Source organism: Linepithema humile, chromosome 7 (genome assembly GCF_040581485.1).
Source record: "Linepithema humile isolate Giens D197 chromosome 7, Lhum_UNIL_v1.0, whole genome shotgun sequence".
In the NCBI taxonomy this organism is placed as follows: domain Eukaryota; kingdom Metazoa; phylum Arthropoda; class Insecta; order Hymenoptera; family Formicidae; genus Linepithema; species Linepithema humile.
The window spans coordinates 10,880,744-10,902,454 of NC_090134.1; the positions used below are offsets into that span (position 1 = coordinate 10,880,744).

General features: G+C 34.2%; 3 protein-coding genes and 1 long non-coding RNA gene across 4 annotated transcripts; 3 read left to right on the forward strand and 1 right to left on the reverse strand.

Annotated features, from left to right (window-relative positions):
- Positions 1-1,289: 1,289 nt before the first annotated feature.
- On the forward strand, positions 1,290-4,460 carry LOC137001254 (uncharacterized). The gene is made up of 3 exons (XR_010891335.1): positions 1,290-3,849; positions 3,930-4,178; positions 4,286-4,460. It is a non-coding gene; the product is annotated as an uncharacterized lncRNA (long non-coding RNA).
- Positions 4,461-5,316: 856 nt separating this feature from the next.
- Positions 5,317-7,387, reverse strand: LOC137001253 (putative nuclease HARBI1). The gene is made up of 4 exons (XM_067359808.1): positions 7,257-7,387; positions 7,018-7,164; positions 6,650-6,917; positions 5,317-6,418 (listed from the first exon to the last, which is right to left on the reverse strand). Exons 3-4 carry the CDS (start codon positions 6,785-6,787, stop codon positions 5,888-5,890), a joined length of 669 nt encoding a protein of 222 aa, XP_067215909.1. The 5' UTR covers positions 6,788-6,917; positions 7,018-7,164; positions 7,257-7,387; the 3' UTR covers positions 5,317-5,887.
- Positions 7,388-8,159: 772 nt separating this feature from the next.
- On the forward strand, positions 8,160-11,879 carry LOC137001063 (uncharacterized). Its single transcript, XM_067359048.1, has one exon. The coding sequence runs from the start codon at positions 8,160-8,162 to the stop codon at positions 11,877-11,879; it is 3,720 nt and encodes a 1,239-aa protein (XP_067215149.1).
- Positions 11,880-11,894: 15 nt separating this feature from the next.
- LOC137001064 (uncharacterized) lies at positions 11,895-13,319 on the forward strand. Its single transcript, XM_067359049.1, has one exon. It carries the CDS (start codon positions 11,895-11,897, stop codon positions 13,317-13,319), a length of 1,425 nt encoding a protein of 474 aa, XP_067215150.1.
- The last annotated feature ends 8,392 nt before the right edge of the window (positions 13,320-21,711 follow it).

Consider the following 21,711-nt stretch of genomic DNA (forward strand, 5'->3'; position numbering starts at 1 on the left):
TTGTTTACAAACAAGCGTCTCCTTAGAAACGAATCTTCTACTCTTTCTATAAGACTGACAGACTAACGTTATTTACAAATAAGCGTCTCCCTGGAGACGAATCTTCTGCTCTCAATGAGACGAAATACAGGGACGCAACAATATATATATATATATATATATATATATATATAAATATATATATATATATATATATACATATATATATATATATACAGTATATATAACATAGTTATAACATTGGTTTAAAAAAAAAGTATGCAGTTGCATGTTGCAAATTACATATTTTTTCTTAAAAGCAACTATGTGTTTTCTTTATACCAATTGATTCGTCTCATTATTTTGTGCATAAAAGTATTAAGGTAAAATTTTTGAAAATTGAATGTTTTACAAGATATTTTGTATTTTATGTCAAAATGCTGTAACTTTCAAGCCTCATAACTCAAAAAGTACTTAATGAAAAATAACTTTATTATAGTGTTTTGAAAAGCTCTTGACACCAGCTATTAGATTTTGGAATCAAAAATAGAGGTTTCTATTTAAAAAATTTGATTTGACCTTGAAATGACCTTGAAGGTCACGGGCAAGGCCAAATCTAAGGTCACCATCGGATTGCTCGAGAAAAATCCTACAACTTTGTCGAGTTCATTTTCCTCTGTGATGCGTATTTTTCAAATTATTTAGCCGTCCCGGAACTTTTGACACACGCTGTATATATATAATGTATATTATGTGCTTTATATTATCTATATTCATATCAAAATATCTTTCTAAAAAATTGACATCATTTTATATATTTTTTTTACAATAAATGTATATGATATATGCCATATTTTTTATTTCTAAAGCATGAAATATAAAGATATTTTTAATTTCTTGTGTCTATCATTTGTAAAAAAATCTTGATAAAAGAAACAACATTAATTTTGCGACTTGCAATAATCTGTTTCAATATATGCTTCTTTTAAATACTTACAATTAGCCTTATTTTATGTGATTAACTTGATATTTAAAATACGTATTAAAATCGAAAATGTATTTTTATTACAGTAGAAAAGAAACATTCTTGTCTTACAACAGAGAGAAATGGCAAAATATAATATTGTCTAAAGTACAGTCCGATAAAAACTGTTAAAATTGAACATTTTATAAAACCACTGTGATTCATGAAAAATCAGAACTGTTATTTTAAAAATTTAGACATATTTCGACTGTGTGTTTTAAACTGCACTACACATTCAAAAATCACAGATTAATTTTATTTCTACAAAGTTGTGTATAATGTCAGTGGAAAAGTGATTTATTTTTTATTACATGATATTTAACCATTTCTCTCTAGTGTAAGACTACAATGTTTTTTTTTTTTACTGAATTAGAAATTAATTTTATATTTAATGTGTATTTTAGATACCAAGGTAAACGCATAAAATAAGGCTATTTGTAAGTATTTAAATAAAGTATATATTGAAACAGATTATTGCAAGTCACAAAATTAATGTTGTTTCTTTTATCAAGATTTTTTTACAAATAATACATATGTTACGTCCTAACCTGGAGGAAAAGGGGCGGAGTCAGGTATACGGACGGACGCAACAATAAAAGTATAAATTTGTGGTGTTTGCTCGCTGGTCGGTATGAGAGGAGGCGACCGCGCGAGCCGAACGATTTCCCTTGGCTGAGAACAGGTCAACGATTGTAAGGATCGATATTACGCTGTTAGAGGCCTTAACCATTCGTTCGTGGTTCCTTTTTCTGGTCGAAACTTAACTCCTTTTACCAAGGGCGGAACCTCGTGCGATTTTCAAAGGAGAAGAGGGAGGTCTATGACGGAGGTCCTACAACTATTAAGGATTTACACACTAGAATTAGGTTGTAACATGAGTTGACGTTACATTGACATATTTCCTAATTTGGTTTGATTTCTCAGTCGGGAGAAAGAGAGAGAGAGAGAGACAAGGAGTGACTATAAAATTTAGACTTACTACGTGGATGTCTTGAAATGTACTTAGATCTCCAATTCTAAAGTCCAGGTGTAGTCGGCCTTGAGGTGTACTTGATCCTCCTGGGGTCAGTTAGTAGTATCCGCACTGGGTCGATCGGAGACTGATTGCAGCTGAGGGGGATGAGAGTGAAGAGCTACGGCTGATGAGCGTTATATCCTTCGCGCCGGGAAAACTGATCGGAGGCGTTGCACAGATCCTCGTATTCGTAGTCAAAATAGTTTCTTTGAACACCGATGTATTCTGAATTGTCTTCCGTAACCGGTCTCGTGTACTGGAGAAGTAATTGGCGCGCACGGTATTTTACTCCCCCACGTTGCGTCTTAGATTTGGGCATGAAGGATAATGTTGTCAATCCGAAAATTTTATGCTAAAAGCGTGCGGTGGTCCGCACCACGATTAGCGGGGATACAGAAACCAAGTACAACGTGCGGTGGTCCGCACCGGAGCAAATAGTTCTGAGTGCTGATTCAGAGAGATAACTGGATGGTTGGGTGTTAGGTAGGGTGTAGGTTGTACACGAGAAAAGAGATCGAATAGTTTTAACAGACACTTTACTGTATCTATTTTGTTACAAACACTTACAGTCACTTAAAAATGTTGCGAATTATTTCTAAGTCCCAATATTCAAACTGTTCGGGTAATACTAAAAGTCTCTCTCTACTAACTGGCTGGCTCTCTAACTAAAACCTCCGCTGACTCTCTAACTAAAACTCCGCTGACTCTCGCTGGGTCCCTTCCTTTTATACTCAGATTTTTTGGTTTTGGAAGGGAGGTATTCCTTAAGATTTTGGATCCTTGAGAAAATCTTAGGGTAGAGGAAAGTAATAAAGATAGATTTCCAATAGGAAATCGAACTTAAAGATAGGCGGGAATAAGGCGAGGTGGTGGTATTTAGTGTAGACGCTATAAAATTTTATCGGTGCGGACGTGATCATCGCCGGAAACTCAAAGAACAATTTATCTTATCGGAAATTTCGATATGTGTCTGAAATAATCTTAGTGAGTTTTATGGTTTTATTTTTATTTGTAAAGGCCAAATTTTCATTAGGGATCTCTTTGAGTTTTACCGACTGATCGTGAGAAAGTTGCGCAAAGAAGAACCGTGTAGGATGTAGGATGTAACACATACAAGAAACTAAAAATATCTTTATATTTCATGCTTTATAAATAAGTTATATGACATATGTCATACGTCATATAACTAATATATAATATAAATTATATGACATATACATTTATTATAAAAATATATACAATATACAAAATGATATTAACTTTTTACATAGATACTTTGATGTGAATATGTATAATATGGAGCACATAATATACATAATATATATACATAATATACAGGGTTGGGAAGTAACTCGTTACTTGTAACGAAGTTACAGTTACAGTTATTTTTTTTCGGTAACTATAACTTAACTTCGTTCCTTTTTCTTCATCTATAACTGTAACTTAACTTAGTTACACATTTATGATAACTAGTAACTAATTTAACAGTTAATTTAATATTCTGGCTGCGTTCCATAAAGCATATATGCGCGCAGGATATCGTTTACGTATCGTACATATGCACGCATATGTGCATTTATATGCTTCACGGAACGCAGTCTGTGAACAAAAATGCGCGCATAACTGCTTCAAGTCTGGGTCAAGAGCAGCTAATGCGTACATTGGTGTACACTGGCATCCTCGCTAACAAAAGTAAGACTTTTCTTTTGTGACATTTTGGATAAAATAATTTTGGATAAAATGGATTTAGTGGATTTTGATGTATTTATAAATGAAGATTTAACAATAACGATACAAATCGATCGGAAATCGGCCGAAAGAGCTTTTACAGGTTAGTTTATATATATATACATATATCATATATATATTATTTATTTATTGCACAAATTTTTTTACATTTTTATTTTTTAGATAGTGCCTATTTACAAGAAATAACTAATCAAGAATTGAATAAATTAAATATAAAAACAGTAAATAGAATAATAGATTTGCCACAAAGTAAATCAAAGGACAAAAATAAAAATAAAAATTATTCTGTTCAACAAAATAAAAATAATTCTATTAAACAAAATAAAAATAATTCTGTAGAACAAAATGAAAAAAATTCTGTTGAACAAAATGAAAATGATTCTGTTGAACAATCACAATGTGCAAATGAAGGTATCGTAATATTTAAAATATTTATAAAAAAGATCTCTCTATTATTACCGCTTATAACTCTAAATTAACGCGCTTTACATTTTATAAAAAACTTTTTTATTTTTTAGAAAGAAGTATTTCGTTATGGGCGCAGAACGACACACATCTTATTACATTATACAAAGAAAAGGAAGATGATTTAAAAAATGGACGATTAAGACAAGGGAAATTTTGGGAAATTATTGCCAAAGAAATAAGCAGAATCAACCCCAAGATTAAATAAACTGCGATTCAGTGCAGTAATAAAATGTCTTGTTTAAAACGTACTTATAAGAACATCAAAGACCACAATAATAAATCTGGAAACGATAGAAAAACTTGGTCATTTTACGAGGTATTTAAAAAAAATTTATTTGTTTTATTTGTAAGCCGAAAATAATATTATACTTAAAAGTTTTATGAGAAAATTTTTTTTAATAGGAGATGGATGAAATTTTTGGTAATCGAGCATGGGTCAACCCAAAAAGTCTGGCTTCAGAAGCTGGTCCAAGCCGACTTTCATCATCTAGTTCAACATCATCATCACCAACTTTTACAAAATCATGTAAGAGAAAAAGGGAGAATTTTTTAGAAGAATTAATAAACCAAAGTAAAATACAGCAAAAAGAAAAAAATACACGAGAAGAGAAAAAACTTGAAATGTTTGATAAATTTAGAGAAGAAAGACTTAAGATGCACAAAGAAAAAATAAGCATGCAACAAAAGTTATTGGACGTAATGACAAAATTATGTTCAGCAAATAAAAACAATTAATTTTAAGTTATTTTAAGTATTCATCAGTTTTATTATATATATATATATTTTTTTTTTTTTCTCAGATTTACAATATATATTTTCTTTGAAAAAATTTGATTTAATTTTTAGATTTCATTAAAAAACAATATTGATTTATTTTTAATTAAAGCAATGTAATTGCATTTATTTTCAATATTATGTTGTGTTAATATCTGAAAGTATCTACTTATCAATATAATTGAAAGATAAAAAAAATCTTTTTGTTTAAGTAGTCTGAGATTAGACTGAGTTTAAACTGCAAGACTGTGATTAATGTGATGATGTGCAAAATATTTTTAATTTGTTATTTTAACTTTGCAGTTTATTATTTGTTAAAACTATAATTAACTATAATGCTATAAAATAAATATGTACGCCAAAACTGTATAGCAATTTCATGAAAATGCATAATCTGCTTAAAATATTTTTATATTAAAAATTATAAAAAATTTTAAAATATTTCTATGTAAGTTGCAAAAAATAAGTTATTCTAATAAAATGACATATACAAAATTTATTTATTTATTTTAATTAATGCTACAATATTGATATTATAATATTATAATTTATTTAATATAATTTATATTTTTAAATATATAAAAAAAATTTCAAATTTTTTTTTACGCAAAATGTAAGTACAAATGTCAATACAAAATTCTTAATGATAAAGATATTTTATTAAATATTTTTTAATATTACAGTAAAGTCGTTAAATAAAATTAAAAAATTTTAATCTTATATTGAATTTTTTATTACTTCGTTGTATAAAGATCCTAATATTGTCAGTTTCTTGTATCGATATAATTCGTGGCTTTTTTGAATTTTCAGAACTTTTACAGTTTTCCTAATCCATATTTTCACATTTACCAGTATTAGTGAACTTACATGTAATTAAATTAAAATCGCATTTCTAAATTATTCATTATTGCGTTACGTTTTGCTTTAGCAGCCTCAATATTTGCATTTTGCACATTTTGTACTCGTGCAGGGCAAGGTTGATTATTTATATTTTCTATTTCATTCATTAAATCATTATGTAAAATGCAAATATTGTGCAATACACAAGTAGCAATTATATACTCAGGAATTCTTTTTACGTCTACCAGAGATAATCTATCAAATATTCTTCTCCATCTTGTTTTTAATACTCCAAACGCTCTTTCAATTGCTATGCGAGCTGCCGACTGACAATAATTAAAATGTACTTGTTTTCTTGTAAGATAACCATTGTTTTTAAATGGTACCATTAAATTTAAATGAATAGGATATGCAGCGTCTCCCACAAGATAACTTTCATTAGGAAAGTAGATATCTGGTTGTTCCATGTAATCACTTATTTGTGAATTACGCAATACCCTAGCATCATGTACACTCCCAGCATGGCCTACTAATACACTTGTAAATAATAATTTGTGAGTGCAAACTCCCTGCAAAATAAGTTAATTATTAAAAATTATACAATATATACAATATATATATATATATATATATATATATATATATATATATATATATATATATATATATATATATATATATATATAATTATCAATATGTAATACATAAATTTATATAAAGAAATGTATAAACTATGAAATTGTGGATGTGTGTGCATGTGTGCTGTGTGTGGATTTGTATGTAAAAAATAACTAATTTACCTGAAGATTAATAGCGGAATATCCTTTGCGGCATATGTAATCATCACCATTTTCTATGGGCTTATTGATTTCAATAAGGGTTTCGTCAATAGCTCCAATAACACCACGTAATCCACTTACATTATAAAATTCATCCATTACTTCAACAGCTTTTTGTCCTGTTGGCCATTTAATGAATTGATGTGCAATTGTGAAAAGAGCAGATATCACTCTCCTCAATGCTCGAAAACAAGTTGCTTTGCCAACCCCAAATCTATCACTCACTGATCTGAAAGCAAAAATGAATCTTTATATCCATTAAGCAATGTAAGTAACCAATTTTTATAGTTAATATAAATAAATGTCAATGAATTATTAAAGAAATGTACCAAAAACTTTCAGGTGTAGCCATAAACCATAGTGACATTAATAATTGTTTTTTGGCTGGAATACATTTGTTTCCCATATTACAGTTTTTTTGTTCCAGTATTGGGCCGATTAAAAATAAAATTCTTTCAAATGATGCTGGATATAATCTGTAAACAAAATTTCATTACATTTTTATATTTTTATTATTCAATCTTATATTTATATTTACAAATTATTTACAAATTTTTTAATTACATACCGAAAATGTCTTTTAAAATCTTCAGCATTTAGATGGTTGACTATATTTTCTACGTAGTTCTGAACTTTAGGAATTTTATTTAAATCAGATCTATCGTCTTTAGTTATTGCACTTAGCTTTAACACCAAATCTTGTTCATCATCACTTGAGTCAGAAAAGAAAAATTCCACAATTTCTGTCTAATATTATTTGAGATCCGTACGACTAGATGGCACTATCGACACGAATGGTGGTGGGAGTGAGTGTGTCGGTCGTAATGATACGCATAACAAGACGTATAATAAAGCAATCAGTTTAATTCAAAGGAAGGTTTCTTTTATTTGTATTGTTCAATCCGTAGTGAGCAAATTTCAGGCACCAGCTTGAAGCAGAAAGAGAAAAACGCAAAGAAATACGCACGGACGCATTTCTCATAAAACAGTGGTCCTTCGAGCCGGATCTCACGTGAGGTGAGGTTAGCACGTACCACGTTGCAAGGCTTTCGCGAATTTCTGTGGTGACTGAATTCGAAGGTTTAACGTGGATCGAGAAAAGAGGATATTTATTCGCATTACTGGACTTAAGAACTTTTATCAGTTAAGTTGCAATAAAGTAAGAAGGATCTCACGTAAGGTGAGAGAGACAGCTACAGCTAGCTACGCGGACTATACTAACGAGTGAAAGAGAAACAGGACAGACAAAGATCGGGGAGGCACGAGCTCAAGTGGACAATAACAACCACACTCACGGACACATTCTGAAAACAACAATCGCATATTATTCAAGGCATATATGTACATTCAGAGGACTTCTATGATCAAGGATTATTGACGCAACAAAGAGACACGGAATCTTAATATTTATTCCATAAGGGTGAGTTGTTTGTACCAGTACTGTAATCACATAGTATTCGCATCGTTTAACATGGCAGTATCTATGAAACAATTGACACAAGCACGCGGGCAAATTAAGGCTCATATCACGCGATTTAGAACATTTTTAGACGGTTTTAGTCCGGAACACAGCATTGTCGCATTAGAAACTCGTTTAGAAAAAATCGAGCCATTTTATGAGCGATATGATGAAGTACAGTCGCAAATAGAAACCGCGGCACAAACGGAGGAAGAAGTAGAGACAGCGCGAAATGAACGTGATCAATTCGAGACGTCGTATTTCAAACTAGTGACACGAGCGAAAACTATCTTGAGACCGGAAAGGGTTCCGGCCAGAAATGATCGGGCGATTATCCAAGACGAAGTAAATGTACATAATGTTCCGCAGATAGGCGTAAAATTGCCGGTTATCAAACTGCCAGTATTCGACGGTTCGCATGATCGTTGGATAAAATTTAGAGACACATTCCAGTTGATGATTGATGATAATCCAACATTAACAGACATTCAAAAGTTCCATTATTTAGACTCAGCAATTACAGGCGACGCAGAGCGCGCGATCGAAGCTCTAGGAATTTCAGCGGCAAATTATCAGACGGCATGGAAGACGTTGAAGGAGCGATTTGAAGACCATAAGGCGTTATCGCACTACCATGTGCGAGGTTTATTCGAACTTTCCGCAATGACAAGGGATTCGCTCACTTCATTGAGACAACTTATCGACCAAACAACCAATCATCTTCTAGCTCTAAAGAATTTGGGTGAAGCAGTCGACAGTTGGGATAGCATGATTGTATACTTACTTTCTACGAAGCTAGACGCTTACACTAAACGAGAATGGGACAAGAGGGCTTTACAGCTGAACGAGAAACCGACATTCAAAGAGATTATTGAATTCTTAAATTCGCATTGCAAGTATTTGGAACGTCAGGAGGTCAATAAACAAGACCCCACAATTAAAGGTAAAGGCAACCCTTCTGCGATAAAGACATCAAAGTTTAAAACGAACAATATATCATCGCATGTTACACAACGTGTTAGCTGTCCAATCTGTAAAAACGCTCATAATATATATCATTGCGAAGAATTTGTGAAACTTCCGATTCCATCAAGAATCAGTGAAGTGCAGAAGCATAAGTTATGTTTTAACTGTTTGAGATCGGATCATCAAAACAAGGATTGTACTTCCGGCCACTGTCGCAAATGTTCAAGGAAACATAACACGCTATTACATCGAGATGAAGCGTCCCAAGAGACCGATCCCAAAATCCAAGTAAATAAGAACACTGCTTCAGACAGTAAGGAAGATGTTAAAGGAGTTGCATGCCATCACACCCAACGAAGGGATATACCAGTAATGTTGGCTACTGCTATCATCAGTGTACAGGACTCACAAGGAAATCTCCAGGACTGCCGAGTTCTATTAGACGGAGGATCTCAATCGCATTTTATAACACAAAAATTTTGTGAACGATTAAACTTGAATTTGGTGCCAATTAATCAGCCAGTGTCCGGGCTTGGCAGCCAGCAAATTAACTTAAGTAAAAAAACAGAAATTATATTTAAATCAAAATATAATGCTTACGGTGCAAGGATAACTTGCCTAGTTATACAAAATATTACAGAAGACATGCCGAACGTATCTGTGGACGCATTCACATTGAAGATTCCGAAGAACTTAACTCTAGCAGATCCATTATTCCATCAATCACGTCCAATTGACTTGCTTATTGGAGCTGAACATTTCTGGGATCTTTTATGCATTGGTCAGATACCATTGGGACCTTTCCTACCTATTATGCAGAAGACAAAGTTTGGCTGGATAATAGGAGGTCCTATGGCCTCTTCACTAAAGAAGGATCGAGCAAGAAAATGTTGTCACGTCGTAACTACTCAACAACTGCATGATCAAATCGCAAGATTTTGGCAACTCGAAGAATGTAATCCTTCTATTAAAGGAAGTGTCGAAGATACTATCTGTGAAGATTATTTCTGTTCTACAACTACTCGCAATGAGGAAGGAAGATTTGTAGTCAGTATTCCATTCCGAGAGAATCTACAGGCTCTTGGTCAATCAAAGGAAAGAGCTTTTCGACGATTGCTTGCGATTGAGAGAAAATTAAAGGGAGATATTTCCTTGTCATTTGAATATCGAAGCTTTATGAGTGACTATGAAACATCGGGACATATGTCACAAGTTCCTATGATACAGTTCAATGAGAAGATTGCATACTATCTTCCCCATCATGCAGTGCGGAAAGAAGATAGCACAACCACTAAGGTTCGAGTCGTATTTGATGGTTCCGCAAAAACAACTTCGGGTTTGTCCATCAATGATGTACAATATGTGGGGCCTGTCGTGCAAGATGATCTATTCTCAATCTTGTTGAGATTTCGTAAGCACAAATTCGTAATATCAGCCGATATTAAACAAATGTACAGACAGGTACTAGTTCGATCAGATCAACGTAACTATCAGCAAATTCTTTGGAGAAAGGACGATTCAACAGAAGTCCAAGAATACCAGCTAAATACGATCACATATGGAATGGCATCCGCTCCGTTTCTGGCAACTAGATGCCTACAACAAATAGCCCAAGAGCATGCAAAGGATTATCCAATAGCTAGTAGAATAATTGCGCGAGATTTCTACATGGATGATCTGCTGTCAGGAGCCGAGTCTATACAAGAAGCACAAGAACTTAAACAAGTTTTATCCGAATTACTGATTGACTATGGATTCGAGCTGAGAAAATGGGCAAGCAATAATAAACATATCGTGCAATCGAAGCCAGAAGAATCTTTTTCGATTTTTCTTCATGAAGGGAAGATTCCTAAGATCCTTGGGTTATCGTGGAACTCAGAGAAGGACATATTGAATTTCTCATTAAATACTTCTAGACCAGATCGTATCACGAAACGAACGATTCTGTCAATCATTGCATGCATCTTTGATCCTCTGGGATTAATTGTTCCTATTGTCGTCACGGCAAAATTGATATTGCAGCAATTGTGGCAACTCCAGTTGGACTGGGACGAAGCCTTACCTCAAGATATGTACACGACTTGGGATCGTTTTCATCGACAATTGGAATTGTTACATCAGATCAAGGTACCTAGAAGAGTCTATCGGAAGGCAACAGATATGATACAACTTCACGGATTTTCAGATGCATCAGAGAAAGCCTATGGTGCCAGCATTTACGTACGAGTACCAAACACCGAAGGAAGCTTTGAAGTTTCATTGCTATGTGCAAAATCGCGTGTTGCTCCTCTTAAACCCATAACATTACCTCGACTAGAACTATGTGGCGCTTTACTACTAGCAAGACTTATGCAACGCGTCTCCGCTGCACTTAACATTGACAAGAAACATCATTACTTCTGGTGTGACTCAACGATTGTATTGTGCTACATTGCTGCGGAGCCCAAAAGATGGACAACCTTCGTAGCAAATAGAACTGCAGAGATTCAAGAAATAACTAATAAAAATTGGCGTCACGTGCCTACCACTCAAAATCCAGCTGATTTGACTTCCCGAGGCATGGACACCTCTGCCTTATCTACTTCCACTCTTTGGTGGCATGGACCATCTTGGTTGAGTAAGAGCGAGTCTGCTTGGCCTGATCCAGTTAAATTGGTCACTACCAATATACCGGATACAAGATCAAAATTAGTCATCAGTCTGGCACTCACCAATATTGCTGAAGAATTTGGTCATCGATTCTCTTCATTTTCTCATATGATCTGAGTACTTGCCTATGCAATGCGGTTTATAAAGAATACAAGTAAGGATAAGTCTCAACGCAAATATGGACACTTATCCATAAAGGAACTTCAAGAGAGTGAACTTCGATTGATAAAACTGGCACAACATCAGGACTTCGCACTGGAAATCAATCATCTACGAGAAACAAACAATCTACCCAAGAAAACTCCGATAAACAATCTTCATCCCTTTCTAGATGATAAAGATTGCCTCAGGGTGGGCGGTAGGATCCACAATGCGCCGATCCCATTCGAACAAAGGCATCCGCTGCTGATTTCACACAAAAACCTTATTGCTCAGCGAATAGTGGAGCAAGAGCATCTTCGACTGCTACATGCTGGTCCTCAACTGGTGCTAGCATCTTTACGAACAAAATATTGGATTACTTCTGGAAGGAGCTTCATCAAAGGGGTACTGCGAAAATGCGTGAAATGTTTTCGCGCAAACCCAAAGCCACAAACTTATCAGATGGGTGATCTCCCAGAATCTCGAATCACTCCTTCACGACCCTTTTATGTCACAGGTGTAGATTACGCCGGCCCATTTTTTATTCGAGAAAAAACTCGTAGCAAAACCATAATCAAATCCTATCTTTGCGTATTCGTCTGTTTTGCTACAAAGGCTGTACACTTTGAATTAGCCACTGATATGAGCACTAATGCTTTTTTAAATTGTTTACGTAGATTTATTGCCCGACGCGGAAGGTGTGGAGCTATCCACAGCGATAATGGAACAAATTTTATCGGTGCTGCAAACGAGTTGAACGAACTAGGGATCTTACTAAAGAGTAAGGTTCACAATAATAAGATACGCCAATTTTTAGATCAGGATCAGATCGAATGGTACAATATTCCGCCACACGCCCCAAATTTTGGAGGTCTGTGGGAAAGTGTCGTGAGATCTGCTAAATATCATTTAAAACGTATCTTATCCAATTTACCGTTAACTTATGAAGAATTATATACAGTACTGATACAAATCGAAGCTATCCTCAATTCCCGACCATTATCTCCTTTATCTGACGATCCTAAAGATCTCATTCCTTTGACACCAGCCCATTTTTTGATTGGGGACTCTTTAACTGCATTGCCACAAAGAAATTTTCAGGACATCAACTGCAACCGGCTAAATAAATATGAAAGACTCCAACAACTCGTTCAACATTTCTGGAAAAGATGGAACGTGGAGTACTTGCATCAACTACAGATGCGATATAAATGGAAAACGCAACCACGAACCAAAATTGAGCCTGGAATGATGGTCGTCCTAGTGGATGATCATACTGCACCTATGCATTGGCAACTTGGACGAATTGAAGCAGTTCATCCTGGCAAGGATCAAATCGTTCGGGTGGTCACTGTAAGAACCACTACTGGAAATTATCAAAGAGCGCTATCAAGGGTTTGCCTTCTACCAGTTTAGGGCTCCAACACTAGCGCCATCGACATCTAATTGATATTCAATATTATCTTCTTTATTTATATTCAGTCAATTTAGTATTAATGAGTCTATGTATTGGAAAACTAGCAATTATAATGTAATATTAGTTTAATTTAAGTTCTATTACGCCTGATCCGCGCGTTTATTTCATTATTTGTTTTATCTCACTATTTCTCCAAATTATGATTGTAAACTGACTAAAGGATGTAATTTTAGTTTCAAGCTATTTCAAATGTTAATAAGGATAAGTAGTATTTGAAAGCCCTCCAAGTTTTTCGAACTTTCAAGGTGGGCGGCCTGTCTAATATTATTTGAGATCCGTACGACTAGATGGCACTATCGACACGAATGGTGGTGGGAGTGAGTGTGTCGGTCGTAATGATACGCATAACAAGACGTATAATAAAGCAATCAGTTTAATTCAAAGGAAGGTTTCTTTTATTTGTATTGTTCAATCCGTAGTGAGCAAATTTCAGGCACCAGCTTGAAGCAGAAAGAGAAAAACGCAAAGAAATACGCACGGACGCATTTCTCATAAAACAATTTCACTATCATTGTCACTGTCGTTTTCAAAAATATTAAATATTAATTGATTCATTTAGATCGTGACGAAAATAAAAATACCACTATGTTGCTGCTTCATAAACTTCAAATAAATATTTTAACTGCTTCATGTTATAAATTATTATTATAGGTTAGTTGCGCATAATGCGTTTTACGGAACGTTCGCGCCACTGCTCGCAGGAATGATGCGCATGATGCAGATTGCGGAACGCAGCCTCTATATACAGTTGTATTAATTGTAAGAATTAGGGCCTATCCAGACAAACTTGCATAGTCGCATAAATATAATGCATAAGGAAAAGAACAAAATTGTCATAGAATTTGTCATATTAAGTGTAGATTCGATATTTGTTAAATAAATAGACGGATAAACGTATAAATATTAATTATGAAATTCAACAGAAATAAACAAATTCTCATTTAAAGAATGCACTGCCATCCAGTAATAAATTATCTTTAAGGATGATTATCATATAAGCATAAAGTTGAGACTTTAAGAAGAACTGAAACATTAGTCTACGATTTTTCGGAAAGTTACGACTGTTGTGTGAAATTTGTGAATTTTTAAACTGAAAAATTTTAATCCTATAATTTTTATTCTAAGTGTATAATAATTTATTTTAAATTATTAATTAATTTAATATTTTAAATGTATTTTTATTTTAAGTTTAAAACAATTGTGATTTATTACATATAAAATAATATAACACAAAATTAAGTATGTAGTATATAATAAGTTAATAAATCTTGAAATGTGTAAGATTCTTATATTTAAAATAGTAGTGCACATTTATTGCAAAAAAATAACTGAAAAGTAACGACTCGTTACTTTTTAAGTAACTATAACTGTAACGTGTTACTTTTTAGAGTCGGTAACTTGTAACTGTAACTAGTTGTTTTTTCAGTGAAAAAGATACTTTTACAAAATAACTTTCCCAACCTTGATAATATATACACATATATAGGAGTAAGATTTGAATCGCCCTCTAGCTACCGAAAAATCTTGCTCCCTACTTCTTGTCTCACCGTGAGAGACCGGCGATACCGAGAATTCGGACGATTCCAAGCAGTCGAAATCGAGACATTGTACGGATAAGAAATCGAAATAAAGAATTGATCGAAGCACGGTATAATTTCTTGACGCCTGTCCAAAAAGGGAAATAGAGAATTGATATATCGAAGAAGCCCCATCGTAATAGGCAACCTGACAGATCGTGAATCGGAATCGACTCGCGACAATTGAATATTAGTAGAAGACGCTCTACAGTTTTCCTTAGAAGTGGGATTCGAAGCTCGCGGAGTTGATAACGAACAATTGATTTTACATCGCGGTTGTGTTTCGCGTTATTGATTGGGACGCGTTGCGCGAATTGCGATTACGGCGTGCGGATCGTTACCTGCAATTGAAGGGCGGGATCGACGCTGTGTGTTTTGCATAAATTGACCGTTATCGAGATGTCGAAAGAGCCGTCGGATATATCGTTGTGCAACTACACCGTTGTGCAATTAAAAGAGAAGCTCAAATCGATGAAGCTTAGTACGACAGGCACTAAGGATGAACTAATATTACGATTATCAAAGGCCGATCCGAGAATATGGGAAAATATGACGACAATGGAGACAGAGGACGTGGAGAGTGATGAGGACACACCGGGCTCCCCATCGGAAGCTCGGAATATGCAAAATGCATCCGTCATTGAGGCAATCCCCGAGCATGTAAGGCGAGAGCTTGAATTACTCCGCCGAGAAAAAGCGGTGCTGGAAAGAGAGTTGCAGCTGGCGAATCGAAAGGCCGGTGAGGCGCGATCAAACTTGCGAACGTCTGTTGAGTCTGTTGACAGCGGGCAGAGTTCACGAACAAATATCAATATTAATAATATCGGCGGACTCATTGGCGAATTTCAAGGTTCCAACGACTCATTTCAAACGTGGGAAAAACAAATCGAGCTGCTTCGAAGAACATATGCCTTAAACGATGATATGACAAAAGTACTAATCGGCTCTAAATTGAGAGGAAAGGCGTTACGATGGTTTCATTCGAGGCCGGATCATTTAGAAATGACCGTAAATGAATTGTTAAGGGAGATGAGAGCGATCTTCGATCATAGACCGAGCAGGCAGATGCTACGCAAAAAATTTGAACAGCGGATCTGGCGGGGTAGTGAATCGTTTGCCGATTATTACCATGATAAAATTGTTTTAGCGAATCGCGTACCGATTGATGGGAGCGAAAAAATATTTTTTATTATTGTGAGGCCGCCACGGCCCCCTCTACCGCCACGGCCTCCTCTGCCGCCACGGCCTCCTCTGCTGCTACGGGCGCATCGTCCTCCGGTACCGCCACGGTCTCCTCTACTGCTGGCAAAGCCTCCTCACTGGCGGTACCAGCGGGCCCTAGAGCGGCCGGCTCCTCTTCTTTTTCTTTCTAAAAAATTAATAAAAGTATTTACAATTAGATTTACGATTGTATACTCGTATATTGATTAATAATTGTATTGTATGAAGTAAATAACTTACTAGTTTTATTTTTTGGTTGCTGCTGTTGCGGCTGTTCCTGTTGTTGCTGCAGCTGCTGCAGCTGATACAGCTGTTGCTGTGTTTCCAGCTGCCGTTGTTGTTGTGCTTGTTGCTGCTGCAGTATTTGCTGCAGCAGCTGATGCAAGGATGCACCTTTTTCTTGCGTAGTATGTTCTGTTAAAATAAAAAAGAAATATATATTTTATCAATTAGTAACATAAACATACAAAACAAATTATGACGTAGTTTTTTTTAAACATTTTTACGTCCGTTTTATAACAAAAATAAATAATAATAATTTTATTTATTACTTACGAGACAAATTGCCTTCCATTGTAAACGTTTTGCACTTTTGTCAGCAGGACACGGGTGCGGCTGACATGCAACAATAGTGAACCGTTGCGCGGGGCCGCGTCTGTTGTTCTATTGTTTGTTAAGGAGCACGGTTTATTTTTACTTCTATACTCTATATGTCGTTAATTTTTTTGACGTTTATTAGCCTGTGTAGTACTCTTGTTGGCTTATAATTGCGAGTAAACGTATTTCTTACACGTTTTATTAAATCGCAACGTTGATGAGAAAACTGAGACAGTCTCGACTGTAAGTTTTTCAATATATTTCCATATATTTCCTTGTTTTTTCTTTTTTTAATTTTCGTCTAATTTAATTCTTCGTCTTTGTTTCTTTTTTCTTCTATATTAAAATGTGCAATTCTGTACAAAAAAAATCTAAGCAAAGCTTTTTTGAAGCTTGGCTTAGCAATGATCGGTATAAATCTTGGATACGAAAAGTAAAGTTAAATGACAGTTTTTTTCATTGCACTATTTGTAATAAAGATTTTTCTTGTAACACGCACATTTCTAGATATGCGGATTCTATGTGTCACAAAAATAATATTAAAAAAAACACATCTGTTTTGTTAAATAATAATGATGTAAGTTTTGAAAAAAGTACTTCTAATATACTTAAATTTCAAAAAGAATGGTTAGAAATGGAGCATTTTCAATCATGGTTACGTGAAGCATCACATGACGAAAAATTATTTTTTTGCTCCTTTTGTGAAAAATACATGTCTGCTAAATTGTCGCATATTTATGATCATGCAGAATCCGTAGCACACACTACAATAGCTAAGAAAAAGAATTTAGAAAAAAAGAAAACAGACGAAGATGTTAATATGACAGAATCATTTTTATTATTTGATGAGCGAAAGAAAGCAGCAGAAATTCGATATGCTGCTTTCATCGCCGAAAAAAACATTTCGCATCAAACTGCAACAGACATTCTAACATTTTTCCAACAAATAGGAAAAGATTCTGACGTATTACAAAATATGAAAATAAGTCGGACTAAATGTCAAAAGATTATTTCGAACGTGTTGTGTCCGGTTGAAACGGATCGTGTAGTCGATAATATATTCAAAATACTAAATTTACTATTTTTATTGATGAAACGTCTGACATTTCTAATCAAAAATGGATGACGTTTCTTGTTCGGTATGTTGATCCTGCAACATTAGACATTCGCTCACAATTAGTAAAATTAATAGATATTGATGCAAAAAATAGCAGTGCAGATAAATTGTTTGATGCTTTTAAAAATGAAATGTATAGACATCAAATTCCATTTTTAAATATTATTGCTTTGTCAAGCGATAATGCGCCCGTCATAACGGGCAAATATTCATCATTTAAAAGAAAGCTTGAGGAAAAATGTAAAAACTTAATAACATTTCCATGCCCATGCCATTCCGCTGCACTTGTTGCACATACAGCATGTGGTAAAATTCCAGAGTATTGCGAAGAATTCGTAAAAAAATTAGCTAATTTTATTAACGGTAGTCCAAAACAATCTGCTATTTTTGAAGAATTTTGTGAATGTTTTCAGGAGACAATCGAAAAATTCTAAAGTTGTCCGACACACGATGGCTTTCTCGGCATTCATGTATTAAAAAACTTATAGAGTTTTATAGAGTTTTGGGATACTGTCGAGCATTTTTTAAGAGAAATGTTAATGAGTGAAAAGACAAAATCTGGAGAAAATTTATTATCTGTAATGCAAAAACCTGATGTAAAAGCATATTTATTATTTTTAAAACATATTTTGAATTTTTTTAACTCTTTTAATGCATTTTTCCAAGCTCTGGAAACAAGAATTTAATTATTGCAACCAAAATCATTTCAGTTCCTTACCATAATTTGTAAACATTTTTTAAAACCAGAGCTTTTACAAAATATAAATAATAATTTTGAGTTTTCAAAAAAAGAAAATCAAAAATCTTTAAGCGAAGTATATTTAGGAGATGAATGCGAAAAATATATTAACGAATTGATAATAGAAGGACACGCAGACGTAGTTGCAACAGTTCAAGAGAACTGTTTGCAATTCTACGTAACTGTTGCTTAAGAAATTTGTAAGAGATTACCAATAAATGACAAATTTTTATCAAAATTAAAAGTTTTTGAATCGGACACTGCTTTACGTGATATCAACAGAGAAACTTCATTCAATGATGTTTATTTTGTCGCTCAGACCATTGGCGGGTTTGACGAAAACGGTTTAAGAAAAGAATGGTTTGCTTTACATCAAAGTTTTACAGAAGCAGAAAAAGATAATTTGTCAATGTCGAATTTTGATGACATGTGGAAACAAATTTTAAAACATTCTCATCAATATCCCAATTTGAAGTCTCTTTTGAATGCTGTAAGATCGCTGCCAAATTCGAATGCTGATTCAGAAAGAATCTTTTCCTTGTTGCCGGACTTAAAAATGAAAAAACGAAATAAACTTTCGTCTGTTAGTGTCAATGCTACTTGCGTGCTTAAATCTGCATTGAAAGCGAGAAGGGAAACTGCTGTAGATATAGAAATTAATGAAAAGCATTTGTCTCTAATGTACACGGACAAATTGTATTCTGCATGTCCTAAGAAACAGAAAAGTCATCTAACATTATATGCTGCAAATATTCATAAAATTGCTAGTCCCTCCTCGTCTAATGATATGCAATAATAATGTTTAAAATAAAATTTATTATTGCATTGCTCATTTCTAATGCTTATGCTAATGCTTCAAATGTTTAGAATATCATTTCTGTTACAGACATGATATCATGTACATTTGAACATTATGTCTTACATTAATGTATGTAAGACATCACACTTATAAATAATAGATGTGTGTCAAAAATATCTTCCTAGATAGACATACGATCGCATCTTGAATACATAATCACAGTACTTATTAGCAGCATTAAATAGTGATTTGCAATTGATTATAATTGTATGTTATTATAATTATATAATAATATGCTAATTATTTAATTTAATTTCTGCATATTCTGTATTTCTATTTAATTTCAATTTCTACATATTTGTCTATCTAGGTTGTCTGCAAAAGATCACATCTGTGACCTACTGGTGGATAAAAATTACGTTGTCAGCAAAAAACCCGGTCATCACACCCTAGATTGCACATGTTCGCTTCATTTACATTTCCTAATCGTATCCAATGTTTTCATACAAACATGTGCTACTTGGGAACTGTGAACGATAGGTAAAACAGATAAATCTTGTCTGCAAAAAATATGAGACATATATATATATGTGTGTATATGTCTCTTTTTTGCAGACATGAGACATATACATATGTCACTTTTTTGCAGACACGAGACATATACATATGTCTCTCTTTTGCAGACACGAGACACACACATATATATTTGTGTGTGTGTGTGTGTGTATCTCTATTAAATATAAGTCCCTATATATTTATATATATACAGACACATATTCATATATATCTCCTTTTTGCAAACATAAAAAAATATTGAAATGTGGTATAATAGGGCTACAGGCGAAGGTCCACGTTGAAAAACCTAACGCGCTATAAGTGGCACCTCATGGATGGCGTGGAAGACCACTCAATAATTAATAATAAAACTATTTGAGATTTAAATTAGGCTTGTAATCGATCAAAGATTGCCAATGATATCGTGTAGAACCGGCGCGTTTAGGCCCGTAACTACACGTGTACCGATCTGTCAACTGTTATTGATTTTTACAAGTCAGGTGATATTGATTTTTACTGCACAGCTGATTTTCCACGGACGCAAAATGCATGTGGATTTTTGTCACTCGAAATATGGGAGTTGTGACTGTTAAATACTCCTTCACCAGTAAAACATGACTCGTCCGTAAATAAAATTTTAATGACCAAACCAGAATCTCTATTTTAATTCTCTAATAACAATGTATAAAATTAGATTCTTCTAGATGAAAATATTTTCGATAAAGATGCGTTACATTGTATTTATTGTAAGCGTTTTAATCTGATACAGAAAATACAATAAGTATATCGTAATGTTCATGTATAATCTCCCATCATTTTCAACATGATTATTGGAAAATGAAAATAAAGATTCTGGTTTTGTCCATAAAATTTTATTTACAGACGAGTCACGTTTTACTCGTGAAGGAGTAGTTAACAGCCACAACTCTCACATTTGGAGTAACGAAAATCCACATGCATTTCACGTCCGTGAAAAATCAGCTGTGCAGTAAAAATCAATATCACCTGACTTGTAAAAATCAATAGCAGTTGACAGATCGGTACGCGTGTACGTGTAATTGCAAATCTGAGCGTGCCAGTCCTACGCGACATCATTAGCATCTTTGATTGTTTATAACTTAAAAACTATTGTAGCCTTGATATTTTTGTATTAAGATTCTTTACTCTATTTTATCTTCAAAAAATACTATTAAAGTATTAAGCGGTAGTTATGAGACACCCTGTATAACATAATATTAAACTCTAAAGTATTAACTATCACAATTAACGCATATTAATAATTTATAAATATTTAATGTTCTGATATTTTATTAATATTAATATTATTCACTTTTTACAAGATCACATAAATCTCGAAAAAGCATTTCACGTTGTCATACGCAACAAGCGTGCAACGTCGCTTTGATAAAAAGGAGACGGAACACATATGTCCACTCGCTTCTACAAACTGAACGGCGGGGCGCACACGTACGTGTGACGTAACGATTCTCATTTGTGTGCGTGCTTCCCCTACCGCGGTGCTCGGATGCTGGCCGGCTCGAGTTTGCATCACTGATCCAGACGAGGTTTCTTGCCTGTCCATGCCTCGTACGGAGTAATCCCCTTGTTACTGACCGTGGGCATACGATTTAAAATGTAACAGGCTGTATTCACAGCCTCAGCCCACAATTTTACAGATAGATTTCTGGCATGCAGCATGGTTCTTGCGCATTCGACGATGTATCTA

Excerpts from the sequence above, each read along its gene's own strand:
- LOC137001064 (XM_067359049.1), top strand. The coding sequence starts at position 11,895 with ATGCGGTTTATAAAGAATACAAGTAAGGATAAGTCTCAACGCAAATAT.
- LOC137001063 (XM_067359048.1), top strand. The coding sequence starts at position 8,160 with ATGGCAGTATCTATGAAACAATTGACACAAGCACGCGGGCAAATTAAG.
- LOC137001253 (XM_067359808.1), bottom strand. The coding sequence starts at position 6,787 with ATGGATGAATTTTATAATGTAAGTGGATTACGTGGTGTTATTGGAGCT. Across the intron at positions 6,419-6,649 it reads ATTCCGCTATTAATCTTCAG|GGAGTTTGCACTCACAAATT; the intron begins GTAAATTAGTTA and ends CTTATTTTGCAG.